This window comes from Leuciscus leuciscus (genome assembly GCF_965113295.1).
Source record: "Leuciscus leuciscus genome assembly, chromosome: 9".
In the NCBI taxonomy this organism is placed as follows: domain Eukaryota; kingdom Metazoa; phylum Chordata; class Actinopteri; order Cypriniformes; family Leuciscidae; genus Leuciscus; species Leuciscus leuciscus.
In genome coordinates, this window is record NC_138733.1 from 24,748,558 (window position 1) to 24,763,397 (window position 14,840).

The 14,840-nt window shown below is 37.8% G+C and overlaps 1 protein-coding gene across 4 annotated transcripts in view; it reads right to left on the reverse strand.

The window, feature by feature from the left end:
- Positions 1 to 7,761, reverse strand: part of ksr1b (kinase suppressor of ras 1b) — a 42,707-nt gene extending 34,946 nt beyond the window's left edge. For 2 of the 4 annotated variants that reach the window (XM_082179692.1, XM_082179691.1), the window contains exon 1: positions 7,284 to 7,761. In XM_082179692.1, the coding sequence (XP_082035818.1) occupies positions 7,284 to 7,526 (243 nt within the window). In that variant the 5' untranslated portion in view covers positions 7,527 to 7,761. The remainder of the gene's footprint in view (positions 1 to 7,283) is intronic. The other 2 variants (XM_082179693.1, XM_082179694.1) reach the window with 2 other exon arrangements.
- Between the last annotated feature and the right edge of the window lie 7,079 nt (positions 7,762 to 14,840).

Genomic DNA, 14,840 nt, shown 5'->3' on the forward strand with positions numbered 1-14,840 from the left:
ATCTTGGACCGACGTCATTTTTTATTTGTTCTTAAACCTCTCAAAACTTGCAAGCCATTATAACAGATTGGCTGTCCTGAAGTTTGGTGAGCTGTCGGTAGATACTACACTTTTGATACTTCGCCTGTTAAAACAGCTTTGCCCATCCACAAGAAATCCCCCAAAACAACTTGACAGAGTTTATTCGCCAGCACAAAACAAGTAGAAAAAGTGACTTCAATGCACAGCACTTCCTGACCAATAAAAAACCCTTGCATTTACACATTTTAAACCGACGCATGATTTGCTTCTGACAACAAACAGTCTTGCAGACAGACTCTGACCACAGATCTACTGAGCGTGGAAAACATTTAGTGATAGCCAATGGTGTTACTGAAAGACAAAGAAGAAGTGACTCTAACACAAATTTTATTTAAAGGGCCTTCCACTTATCTAAATGTGAAGAAATAATGTGCAAGATTAAGTGGCAGACTTTCACACTCGTGTGCAGGCTGACATACATTACGTTCTGGACATAAACTGCATGAAACTAGGGATGCGCCGATACCAGTAGATGGAACGGCCAAATTGAACTAAAGATGTGCATATTTCACATGCAACATACATGATCCTGACTTATGATGCTGACTATTAATGCCACTGGAATTTTAAATAAGTCATAAGGGTCTTCATGATTTGCAGCGACAAAGTCGTGCATTTTCAATGAATGTTGGCAACTAGCACTGGGAGATGCACCTAGGGTGATCGGTTTCCTGATACAACTGAATACTGTAGTCAAGCAGAAGTGCCTACTGGTACAATGACTTGGTGACCTCCAGACCTCCAAATCACGGTTAATATGGAATGCCTGACTTCTTTACAAGGAGAGAGTGTGGGTCTGCTCCCAGACAGAGACGTAACACTCATTGGTTGTTTAGGTTATTATGTAACATGGTTGTAGGACATCTGCTAGTGTCCAGGTCCGCATCTGTTCTCCTTACTAGATCAAACAAGAACCTAAGGATTTTCTATTGTTCCACCATCAAGACAGATAAAAGAGAATGTCAAAATGCAAACTGCTTGTCTTCTCCAATATCAATAAACACAGTCTAGTTTATTCTGAGTGCTTGATGTAACCCTACTCCTAATGCAATTCGGCCTGTCACTCGCAGGCTTATTGTTCAAGCAGGGAGAGGGAAGAATGCATGGCCTGGACTTTCCAGTACTTTTGTTCTTCGGCCCTTTGATGGATGCCCTCGGTCTACACCAAAGTGCTTAGTCGAGTTGCGGCATTGCAGGGTTGTATCGTGCAGAGTCAGACGCACTTTCGCACTTTGGGGAATCTTGCTCACTAATCACATGCATGTGAAGTGAGCATGCTTGCTAAATATAGGAACAGCCACAATAGCACAAACACATAGCAATCTTTCCAATGACCAGAGAAGACAAACAACTAACCAGAGATTCTCAGCTGCCAGAGAGACAGCCAGTTCGTCCACAGGAATTTAGTGAGATTTTACTGACAGGAATAAAAACGATAATTGCCATTTAGCACCATCTCTCTGTGTTTTGCTTTGAGTGTCGGGAAAAACAGATCGCCATGGTTATCAAAGTGTGTCCAGAGGGAGAAAACAAAGCCCTGCCCAACTGTTTCGGTCACACTGATTGGGAATTTTTTTTTAAAAGGCTATGGAAATTAAAGGTATAGTTCAACCAAAAATGAGAATTAGCCCATGAAGTCATCCTAGGTGTATATGACATTGTTCTTTCAGACGAATACAATCGGAGTTATATTAAAAAAATGGCCTGGCTCTTCCAAGCTTTATAATGGCAGTGAATGGCTGTTTCTGTTTTGCTGAATGCTGAGGTAGTGCCAAAAATTTCATATCACATTTTTTTTCTCAGGAAAATCACAAACGATTCAAGATTTTTTTTCACTGTGACTGAGCAGTACAGCAAAACTAATTACCATATTTGAAAAATGTAGCCTTACAAGGTAACAAAATATGAAAGAAAAAAGAATGACAGACCATTTAGGCCAAAATAGGGGTAAGCGAAGATTAAAATCTTTATTTCATTATTTTATCTCTTATTAAAAATAAGAACAAAGATGCACATTATAATTACAATATAATAAAAAAATGAAATAAAGAGTGCTTTATTTTTTCACAGTAGGTGTATTTAACAGTAGCATTCAAGTAATTGAAATTGAATAAACAAATGTAAAAATAAAACACTACATAGACTTCACTGTATAATAAATTATATACAGTATATATACTGATTCTTATTAAAGCTACTGAAGTTATTCAGTGAAAAGCAGGTCTTCAAAGAAGATTGTGGAGACATTTTTTAATCGATCACAATAAAAAATTGTGAAACCACACACCCCTATGTTGAGGTCCAATGTGTGACGGAACGACCACTTCTCCTGAAATCAGAGGTGCCCAATCCTGCTCCTGGTGTGTTACCATCTTGCAGAGTTTAGCTCCTGACACACCAGAAACAGCTACTCTAGGGCTGCGTTCCAGTCCACTTTTAGACATGCACTTGCGAACTTCCCTAAGCACTTCCCCTCGGGGGAATCCCTGCCGCCATTTTGGAGGGCGTTCCACTTCGTGAAGTGGACGAGGGAAGTTTATATGGACAGATCCTCGTCCCTCGATTTTGACCGAGGGAGCGAGTCTACTTCAAATGTACACTTCAGGCAGCTATATGTCCCACAATGCAGTACGATTGTGACGTCACACAGATCTCGTCTAATCACCACCACAACAAACAACAATATGATATATAAATTATATATTTTATTTTATTTTATTTAAAACAACCCAAACACACCCGTCTACATTTGGATGCTGCATTAAACTAATTCTTAAAGGGAATAAAAAAAAAAAAAAAAAAAATCAACTCCATAGCTGGTTCCAAGTGATCAAGGGCTTAGGACGTTCCAATTCTACCCATTGCAGTTTCCGCCAGTAGTGGGCACTCGTGCAACGTAAGCAATGACGTACATCCGAGTGAACGAGACGGAGGGAAGTTAGCGAGTGAAGGGCATGACAATTTTGGACTGGAACGCAGCCTAGGTCTTTAGCATTAGGTGTGTTGGAGAAATGATCCAGTCCATTGTTGAGGTCCATTCTCCTGCAGAGCTGATCTCCAACCATGGACAGGTGTACTCTGCAAAAACGTGGCTCTCCAGGAGTAGGACTGGATTGAGACTTTGTGAGAGGGATGTGCTTGCTCCCTCTGGCCACATTTTGGTTACCTCTGGAGATCAGCATCTTCACTGGGTTTGCAAATTGTATCCTTGCAGGTCCAGGAAGTGAGCCGATAGGGAATCCCGTGCCATCACCTGGATACTACAGCGACTCAGATTACCATGTCCTTCACTTTGAGCCGGCCCTTGGGATGTCAAGCCACACTTCAAGGCCTGACGCCATACTGTGTCAGTCTTCTCTCAGCCCTCCACAACTGTCCACTGAAAGCTTTTAATACTGCTTGCCAATCTGGCTACAGAGTGCACACTGGACCTATGTCTCCACAGGTATCAAAAGGGTCATGGCCACCTGCTGTTTCTTGACTTCAAAGTTAACCTTTCTCAATGTCACCAGGGTTGTGTACACACCTTGCGGACCCAAAGATCCAAACATAAAAGCAATTACATAAGCTGATGACATCAACAAGATGGCATAAAAAAAAGTCTGATGAAAAGAAAACAATCACAAAATGATATGATTGGAGAGGTCAGACAAATCAACTGCTCACAGTGTCAAAGACGTGCACCTTAACAGTGACCTCAACACATGGACCCTGATCTCCTCTTCTTTAACCATACAGAGGAGACTAAATGGGATAGTTCACCCAAAAATGAAAATTCTGTCATCATTTACTCACCCTCAAGTTGTTCCAAACCTGTACACATTTTTTGTTCTACTGTACATAAAGGAAGATATTTGGAATAATGTTGGTTACCAGGAAGATCTTGCCCCCCATTGACTACCATAGGATTTTTTTTTTTTTTTGAGATCTGCTTGGTTACAAACACTCTCCCAAACATCTTCTTTTGTGTTCAAGCAGAACAAAGAAATGTATACAGGTTTGGAACAACTTGAGGGTGAGAAAATTATGAAAGAATTTTCATTTTTGGGTGAACTATCCCATTTAGTCTCCTCTGTATGGTTAAGAAAGAGGAGATCAGGGTCCTTGTGTTGAGGTCACTGTTAAGGTGCACGTCTTTGACACTGTGAGCAGTTGATTTGTCTGACCGCTCCAATCATTTTGTGATTGTTTTCTTTTCATCAGACTTTTTTTTATGCCATCTTGTTGATGTCATCAGCTTATGTAATTGCTTTTATGTTTGGATATTTGGGTCCGCAAGGTGTATGCACAACCATGGTGACACCGGTGTTGAGAAAGGTTAACTTTGAAGTCAAGAAACAGCAGGTGGCCATGACTCTTTTCAGACTATCCAATGACTGACAATCAACAAATGGACTGTCCACCCCCACCCAATGCAGAAATGCAACCCATACTCCTGACTCTGCTTGTTATTGTTCTACCTCAGCACAATCCTTGCCGCATTACAGTCATTTTATGAGCACTAGAATCTGTATACGTTTACATCTGGCAACACAAATCCATTTGACACTGTCTGCACTGTTTAACACTATATTTTACTTTATATATAGCCCTCTAGGTACTTATTGCTTACTATTTATTGTATATTGCTTGTAATTACAGTTCACTGTGTGGCCTTGGTCACCACCACACATTATCATACTCTGTTATATAAATGTTGATGTGGTTTCAAACAACATGTATTTCATTCTCTTTCTTGCACTTGGCTTATAATAATAAAAGTGAGAAAAACATGACATGACCTGACTTGAACGAGTGCTATTTCTGTATTTAATCATGAGAAAAACTTGAAGCACCTCCCTAAGACTACACAGCCAGTAGATAAGTATCTCCAAAACAAGCACCAAAACCCACCACAAAGTAACAATTACCTGTGTCTGTGAGAACTAGCATCATAAAATCTTCAAAGTTAGATAGTTTATTTAACAAAGCCTCAAGCCCAAACTTGATTATTTAAAAGTTTGAGTCTGCAAGCATGAATATCTAGGAGGGAACATGAAAGCCATGTTTTGATTCAGAGAAGAAGGTGCTTGACCTTACTAAGTAGATAAGTTTGTATTCGTGGAAAAGCCACTTGTTCTGGTGTTTCAAAAAAATGCAACCATGACTAAAAGTGACACTGTTCCACAGGTTCAACCAACTTTGGATTTCAGTTCACTTTTGTGGGAGGGATTAACCACTGTTACAAAATACCTGTGTATGGTTAAAAATAGCACTAACACTCCTCTGACATATGCTCTTCTTGTTTGCAAAGCTAAATAACAGCTTGATTGACATGATGGAACATATTTTTAGATCAGCTTGAGGACTTTGACTAGTTTATTCATCTACAATAGACTACTGCAAAAGTATTCCATTGCAGTGATTATCATGAGGATGAGGATGACAATTATTCAATATGAAAGCATTTACAACATCTTCAAAATCATCTTCATCTTCATCATTATTGAAAAATCACTTCAAAAAGTTAATAGAGAGATCATAGTACAACTAATCCATTTGAATTGAGCGGTTTAGTCCAAATTTAGGCTTTTATTCACATATATAAACATTCATTAACTCACACATCAGTTGTGGTAAACAGAAGCTCAAGCATGTTCACTTGACGTGCGAGAACCAATGAGGTTAATTTCTGTGTGTTACGCAGCAAGTTTGAGCTTCCACAAGAACCAATGAGGTTCATTCGTGTTACGTAACACGTTTGAGCTTCCGCAAGAACCAATGAGGTTTGTTCTCGCACGTCAAGCAGGTTCAGATGAGCTTCTGTTTATGTCCGCTGATCAATGTTTAAATATGAATAAAAGCCTAAATAAAAGCTGTTTATGATAAAGTGATTGACATGCTTCAGAAAATTTGGACTAAACCGCTCAATTCATATGGATTAGTTTTACGATCTCTTTGTGAACTTTTTGAAGTGTCAAAGTGTAGTTGCATCGCTGTCTATGAAGAGTACAAAAAAGCTTCATTAAAAAGATCTTCATTTGTGTTCCGAAGATGAACGAAAGTCTTAAAGGGTTAGTTCACCCAAAAATGAAAATTCTGTCATTAATTACTCACCCTCATGTCGTTCCAAACCCGTAAGACCTTCGTTCATCTTCAGAATACAAATGAAGATATTTTTTATGAAATCTGAGAGCTTTCTGTCCCTCCATTGACAGCAACGTCATTGCAACTTTCAAGGCCCAGAAAGGTGTTAAAAACATTGTTAAAATAGTCCATGTAACTACAGTGGTCCAACCTTTCATTTTATGAAGCGACGAGAATAGTTTTTGTCCGCAAACCCCTCCCAAAATAAAGACTTTATTCAACAATCTCTTCTCTTCCATGTCATTCTCTTATTTTAGGTTTTTTTGCGCACAAAAAGTATTCTCATCGCTTCATAACATTGGTTGAACTACTGTAGTTACATGGACTATTTTAACAATGTTTTACCACCTTTCTGGGCCTTAAAAGTTGCAATGACATTGCTGTCAATGGAGGGACAGAAAGCTCTCAGATTTCATCAAAAATATCTTCATTTGTGTTCCGAAGATGAACAAAGGTCTTACGGGTTTAGAACGACATGAGGGAGAGTAAATAATGACAGAATTTTCATGTTTTAGTTGAACTATCCCTTTAAAGATCGGTTTGTGCTTTGTGAAGCACTGCCTTAAAGCACCATATCATATAAACATTATAATTTTCATGGCACATCTGGTCATGTGATCACAATATAAAGGAGTGACCCGCTCCATGTTATTACTCAAAACAAGTGCTGTTCATTTCTTCAAGTGCAAAACGTTTTTACTTCACAATGCACAACATTACACAAGAAAAACCTGACATCAGGATAGGGTAGGCAGATGTAACCTCAATAACCATCTCAAGAACCAGGAAACAATGTGAGCCAAGAGGGGGTTTCCATGACCCTAGCATTTATGACGTTAGTGTCAATGTATTAGGCCTAATAGAGAAGAAAAATGAATGATGATTGATGATGGTTTGCACCTACAAAGCAAACATTATTATTAGGACATAACTATCATTCGCAGTCTGAATCACCCTAGTGTCATGGTACAAACTTGTTAAGTAATAACCTGCAACCTGGAATGAACAGTGTCTAGAATGATGCACCGAAGCTTGATATTACAAGACACATAGGCAAAAACTAAATCCTACGTTACCTCAAAAGCGCGTATCTCGTGTTGGGTCAGGTCGTTAGACGCGGCGCACTTGGTCCGGAGCCCCTTCAGACTAGAGATGGAGATCTCGATCAAGTTCTGGATGAGTTTGCACTGGTGAAGCGCGTCCATCCCCGCGTTACTGCCATCGCTCCCGTCCACATGCTCCTCATCACTTGCTACCATGTTTCCACCTTTGCTAGAGACAGTATCCATTCCTCGGCATTGGCACGGGTTTAGGGGCATGAGCGCGAACTACAGCAAACACTAGTCCAAAGACATGTTTGTGAACGCATGTAGACTAAACGGAGGTGACAGTCCTACTCCAAATGAATTATGTACTAGTTCAGAGCGCAAGCATACTCCTCAAACATACTCGTGGTCTGGTTTGACAGCAAACCAGAACGCCTTGTCAGCTTGTTCCGCCTCAAACGTTGTATGTCGACTATTTCCCGCGGAGCCCTGAGAGAAGCGCTCGCATAAGTTTCACCCCCAGTCAGCTGTTTGATGTAGCGTTTCGAGCTTTGCAGTGTGGGAAATGAAGTTTTGTTTACACGCGCATCGGACCGTTTGAGATCACTTACGTAATATATATTTTTTAAATAAGTTGTTGCTAATGTTATTGCGATGCGCTGTACAGCGACATTGTTAAAAGCGCTTTATAAGTAAATTATTATTATTTAAAAAGTTTGGGCAGAATAATATAGTCTATAAGACGACATCACTTTCGTGTCAATTTTGAATTGTGCAGATCTTTTTTTTAAAAAAAATTTACGGAAGTTAATTTAAGCATCGCATGCACATTATTGATTATGTTTTTTATAGTTTTTAGATAAATGTTTGATAAAACAATAAGGAGTATCCATAAATAAGTATGGCATATGCGATCTCACACCGTCCAATCCTGATAGATTGCTTAAAAAATCACTAAAATCGGTCTATAATTTACAAGACTCCGACATCGTGCGTCCCTATAAAGGAAAATGTGTAATTAGCAGGTTAGGGCACTCATTTCAGGTTTTTCCAATCAAAACCTTACCCACCTCCCATATTTGCATAGGCCTACTCGGACCAATCAGATCATCAGATAGCCTACATTTCAAACAAACAATTGTGTAGGACTATACCATTTGAGAGACACCACCTTAAATTTGACACAATGAAAGTTAGATAAAAGTTTTCCTAAAAATGAGTTTTTAAATTAATATAAATAGGTTATTATATAGGTTTACAATCCTATAGAACTTGTTTTGTCACATGTCTCTCTTGTATTGGTTCTTTGTTACAGTGTTCCCATTATGTCATCAGAGGCACACTTTGTATAAAAGCTGGAAAAACATGTTGTGCGTGTGTGTGTGTGTGTGTGTGTGTGTGTGTGTGTGTGTGTGTGTGTGTGTGTGTGTGTGTGTGTGTGACTATTTACAGGTAGCCTAGGCCTGCTCTCTGCCCACTCAGACGAGAAAATACTTTTTTTTAGACTTTCCACTGAGTTACAACTTGCTGGGAACCCTTGATGTTAATGTATTGTGTTGTAATGAAATGAATATATTCTGTTCAGGGTTTGTGAAAGTGTTTACACTACTGTAATGAATTGTAACAGAGAGGCATGTAGACATGCTACAGCACCAACTTGCTGTATGAGACACACACTTTCCCATGGGAAAAATCTCTTCTCCTCTACAGCTTGCCAAAAAGGAGACATAATTTTAAAATGAACAGTAAGGAGGACTGAAGCCAGAGAAGAGGCACTGCAAATTGTCTTTCCTCCTGAGACAGTGAAGCAGAGATACTTTTAACCAATTGAAAGGAAAAACTATAACCAGTTTGTATTTTAGCTTACAAAGAAGCTTTAGCTTGCTAAGAAAAAAAGAATATATTTGGCAATAATTATGTCCACGTCAGCTGTATGACAGAAGCTTGATGGTTCTGCGGGCTGATTAAAATGCTGCTCAAAACCGAGCCACACACACACACCCGGTATCCTCAGAGTAATGACACCGCAGAACAGGTTAGGCTTCATAGAAGAGATAACAAACAACACAGACACTCCCTCCATTCTAGGGAAGCATGGGGTTTTTCTATGTATCAGTCAACATGTTCACATGCTGGGAATAACTGTAGCCTATAGATGGAGGACAGGCAGTTGTTCAAATATGGCTCTGCACATTATTAGCGGGTTATATAAACTGTAGCAGTTTGCAAATTCTGTTATGTGAATTGATAGCCATCTAATAACTCAAATAGCAGTGTTCAAAGCAATACATTCACAATACTTTAAGTGGTAAATGTAAATATGCTTTTAAACAAATTATTTCTAAATAAACAAAGAAAAAGACAAATGCTGTTGTTTAAAATCACTTTCACTGCCATTTGGATGATCATCCTGAATAGGTGTATGAGTGTATGAATATGAGTGTGCATATAGTGCCTCCTGCTGGACAAAGAAGGGAAGGAGCAAATTTAGAATTAAAACTAGCTCACTCTAAACTACTTGAACGATATGTAACATATATAATAGTCGCATATTGTTGATGTCACTGTTGAATTTTAAGATTTTGTTCCAGAAAATTCGGTTTCACCTTAGACATTTCACGTGATCTACGCAGAATGTGTCCTGGTGTGTGCAACATCAAGACAGGAAGTGATTCACAATCAGAAAAATATTTGGTTCACAGGAAATTATGACAATTGAAGGAAGGCAAAAAAAAAAAAAAAATCCCAGCTCTTTTTTCTCAACTGTAGACAGCATGATTGCTACAGAACCTTAAAGGTATTGGGTTTTACTTTCTTTCCAAGAATTATGTCTTAGAATTATGAATGATTGTCAGTTTATCAAAATAAGTTTGGCTTTTGATCTACAGTATATATTACATTTGTGTTATTAAAATGTTTGCTTAAGCGAATTAGCTTGTGACGTCATTTGACTAATGATCAAATGCCCCCCTTAAGAATGTTTATATATTTAATTGCCCATATTTTTATTGAAGATGTGTCATAATAGCAACACTATGAATGTAAATGTAATGTTTTCACTCAACCAATAGGTTTTAATGAAAAATAGAAAGAAGAAATGTACATCGAATTCATAGAAATACTGAATAGCCCCATTAATTACAATAATTATTCAATTTAAAAATAACAACACTAGTAACAATATGCCACTCTGGCCTTTTGTGCCAATTCTGGGTGGCTCGTCTTACCCCAGTGGTCTAATTTGATCTTTTTACTTCAAAATAAAACTATAATTTTTACTCCACAAATCTACAAACATGAATGTGTCCACAAATCCCTCATTAACAAACAGACACAAACAACTTTGATATTTAACATAATAGTAAATAAGATCCCTATTTTCCAGAGACACAAAATTAGATAAATTAACCTCAAAATTGTTTCGACTGACTAAATATCACAAATTAATATTCAGATGAAATTACTAAATTAAAAATAGCCATCCATCAAAAGTGCTGAGATTAGATTTTGTGTCGTCTATGGTCAGGAGAAAAAACATAAGGTGGGCCTAGGCTATATATTTATATATATATATATATATATATATATATATATATATATATATATATATATATATATATATATAAACATGACTTTTTCCTTCTAAAAATTACATAAAAATTACATTTTTAGTAATTTCTAAAAATTACTAAAGATACTTTTTACAGGCTTAAAGCACATTGTAAAAATGTGTTTGCTTAAACGCCCCACTGAATATCTGTCGCATGCTGTCTTGAATGGGAATTCATTCATCATTAGTCATGACTCATGAGGCTGAGTGTGTCTGCAGTAGCAGCTAGAGAGCGCGCGCTCCCTGTGTGATTTTCACTCTCACTATCTCTGACAGCAGCTCGAGCCCAGAGGAGCAGCTGAGGGAACGCGCATACACACACTGTAAAAGGACACGGTCACACGGATTCTAGTTAACTTTGACAGCATTTACGGACTGGAATTTTTTAATGGCTGCTTTGCGGTATGGTATATTACTATCTTTTATATTATAGGCCTAATTAAACACATATTTTTTCAAATGTATCACTAATTAGGCTACTTTTTTTTTTTATATACAAGGCGTAACTTAATTATGTAAGTGATAATGTAGAGCGAGGCGGTTGTTATAGCTAATACAACCCCCACAGGCGGATCAGGTTTTGAATCAGCCTGAACTGAAGGGGTTGTATTTGCTAGCAGCTATAGCATTATCTACATTATCCTGCTTATTACATGGCTACCTACCAAATAAATCAATAATTTGACACAAAATATTGATTTAAAAAGGAGTTTATTGATTTAAAAACGACTGTATTGCTTCCGCTAAAGAAAAATAGTCCGTTCAGTCTCTACGGTTAAGGGGATCGCACACCGGACAAGAAGCGCAGCGCCGCGTCGCGTCTAGGACAACTCGAGCCGAGGTATCGCACACCGGACCCGGACTCGCACTTTCTGGCCAGCAATATTGTTATGTTTAAGGACATTATGGAATTAAGATAATGTCTCTACTAGGTAATGATTGTACAATACTGTACAATTAAATACAATCGTTGCTAAGTCTGCAGTCTGAACACTTTACCTCAGAGCGTAACTCCGATAACATCAGCAATTTTCGTTCAAGCAGCTGATTTCTGTAAATGGATGTAAAACTAAATAGGGTGAAGTCAGTATACATTAACTACGATTTGAGACAAGTAAATGTAATATAAAACTATGTAAATGGCGCCCTGTGGCGCGGCAGGATTTTGAACACGGTCCTGAGCCGTTGCTGGGCGCCGCGGACAGACGCCGAATGGCGCCGCCCGCCAGTGTGTGTACAATCATAGAGAAATGTGTTCGAATTTTAAAGACGTGGCGCTGCGCTTCTCATCCAGTGTGCGACCCCCTTTAGAATCCTGCGTCCATAGCAACGCTCTGTTTTTCATGGCAACGGTGTGTTATACTTAGCAGCGGTCTGCCAGTATAACACCGTTGCCATGAAAAACAGAGCGTTGCTATGGACAGCAGGATTCTAACGGAATCTAATTGATAAAACTGATCTACGTTTAAATCAATAAACTCCTTTTTAAATCAATATTTTGTGTCAAATTATTGATTTATTTGGTAGGTAGCCAGATAATGTAGAGCGAAGCGGTTATTATAGCGAATACGATCAGTGGTCGGGGTCCTGATCAGCCTGTCGGGGTTGTATTCGCTATAACAACCGCCTCGCTCTACGTTATCCCTTTTTTTTCTTTTTAAATGCAATAACAAATACTAAACAAGACGATAATAAACAATGAACAATACACAATACAAAGGGTTACATTACATAAATATTAAACTAGCTTAAATGATTGACACCATTGCAGAGTCTTACATGCAGCAGAGTTTTTAGAGTACCTCCTACATTATCCCTTACATAATGCATCAAACGTGGAAATGACGTCATTAGAATTGCTATGACATGACTGATTGAAAAGTGTGCTCATAAAGTGACCTAGGCATACGCGAAGATACAAGCAATAATCGTAAAAACATTGTGTCATGACTGAACTCCTTTTGTCTAGGAATTGCAACTTGTGAATTTTATTGACGAGCGAAAAAAAAGGCTATCATATATATATATTATTTTTATTTATTTTTTTGGGTGTGAAAATTGTGACTGTAGGCTATAGGCTATACTAAATATTCTTCATAAATAATAACTACATAAGTGTAAGTTGATCTATATTTGTATATGAGGATGCACACATTTATACTGGTGTGGCGTGTTTTGACTTGATGATCCTCAGGCTGTCTAAATGATTTGCAGCTTTGTGAATCCATCTGCTCATTTTACACTTTATAAATAGCAATCTTTCGACTCCTTAGATTGCTGGATATACAGTGCTAGTCAGAATTATTTGCCCCCTTGGTAAATATGATCAAAGATGGCTGTAAAAAATAAATCTGCATTGTTTATCCTTTTGATATATATATATATATATTTTTTTTTAAAGAAGCAAAAATCTAACCTTTTATTAAAATAATTGAAAGTGGGGAGAAAATCACATTATGAAATAAATGTTTTTCTCCAAAACACGTTGGGAACAATTATTTGCCCCCTTTATTAAATACTTTTTGCAACCTCCTTTTTCCAAGATAACAGCTCTGAGTTTTCTCCTATAATGCCTGATGAGTTTGGAGAACGGCTGACAAGAGATCAGAGACCATTCCTCCATACAGAATCTCTCCAGATTCCCAGATCCATGTCTGCGCTTCTTCTCTTCAGTTCAGTCCACTCATATTAGGGTTCAGGTCAGGGATTGGGATGGCCATTGCAGATGCTTGGTTTTGTGCTCAGAGACCCATTTGTGTTTTCATTTTGATGTTTGTTTTTGGATCACTGTCCTGTTGGAAGATCCAAACATGGCCCATGTATTATAAGATTTCTAGCAGAGGTTGTCAGGTTTAGATTTTTTATCTGTTGGTATTTGATCGAATCCATGATGCCATGTATCTGAACAAGATGTCCAGGCCCTCTTGGATACTCTAAATGAAGAGTATTTCATTTTACACATGGGGTACTTTTTTTTTATCCCTGTATGAAGCAAACGTTTTTGCTGCCAAAAAAGCATTTTATGTTTTTGTTTCATTTGACCATAGAACCCGTCCCGTTTGAAGTTCCAGTAGTGTTAGTTACTGATTTAAAAAAAAGAGCTTTTTGGCAGCAAACATTTAAGATGGCTTTGGTTCATACAGGGATAAAAAAAAGTAAATTACAGTAAATTTAACTAATTAATTTTTTTTTACAGCACACTGTATGTCTCATTCTGTGAAGTCAATCATTTATTTAGGCCTATTATTCTTTGTAGCAATCACAGAAAACATAGAATATTTTTTCCTTCTCAGGGCCATTAAAATGTCTTTGTCTCACATATGCTTTATGCTATGGAAACATCTGGAAGTTGAGCCACTCCAGAGAGGTTGCAACATACAAAAAACAAGCTGATAAACACAAGAAAATGTTGAGATTGATCTGGCCTCATATTCCAGGCCGTAATGTGAAACGTGCTGTACTGATTTTGTCTCTTTGAAGCTTAGCTTTTATTGGCAGAAGGTCTTAATATTTAACCCGCTAGCATTACCGGTGCTAGTCAATAATAAACCCGATAATGACCTTTCATGCCTTTTGGACAGTCTAAAAACACTAAAGCTGTTCAGTAAGTTTCCACACTTTGTGGAATGTAATCAAGAAATTATATTATTTCTTTTAAAAAACTGTTTTGAATGAATAGGTCACCAAATAAAGTGATCATTCCATATCTAACTGCAGCAGTTTTAAGGTTGAATGCTCTTCTCTGTGAAGGAGCCTGGGAAGATTAGCACAGCTGTGAAATCTCATAGTGATTCTTGTTTGTACAGTCACCAACAGGGTAAGATGTCCCACTGAACAGGGAGCGTCCAACCCCTGGCTCCTAATTCAAACTTTTTTTTCTTGCTTTTTATGCATAACATTTATAATACTACTATATAAATATTCAATTATAAATACATTTGCAATTATATATATATATATAATACACACATTAATGT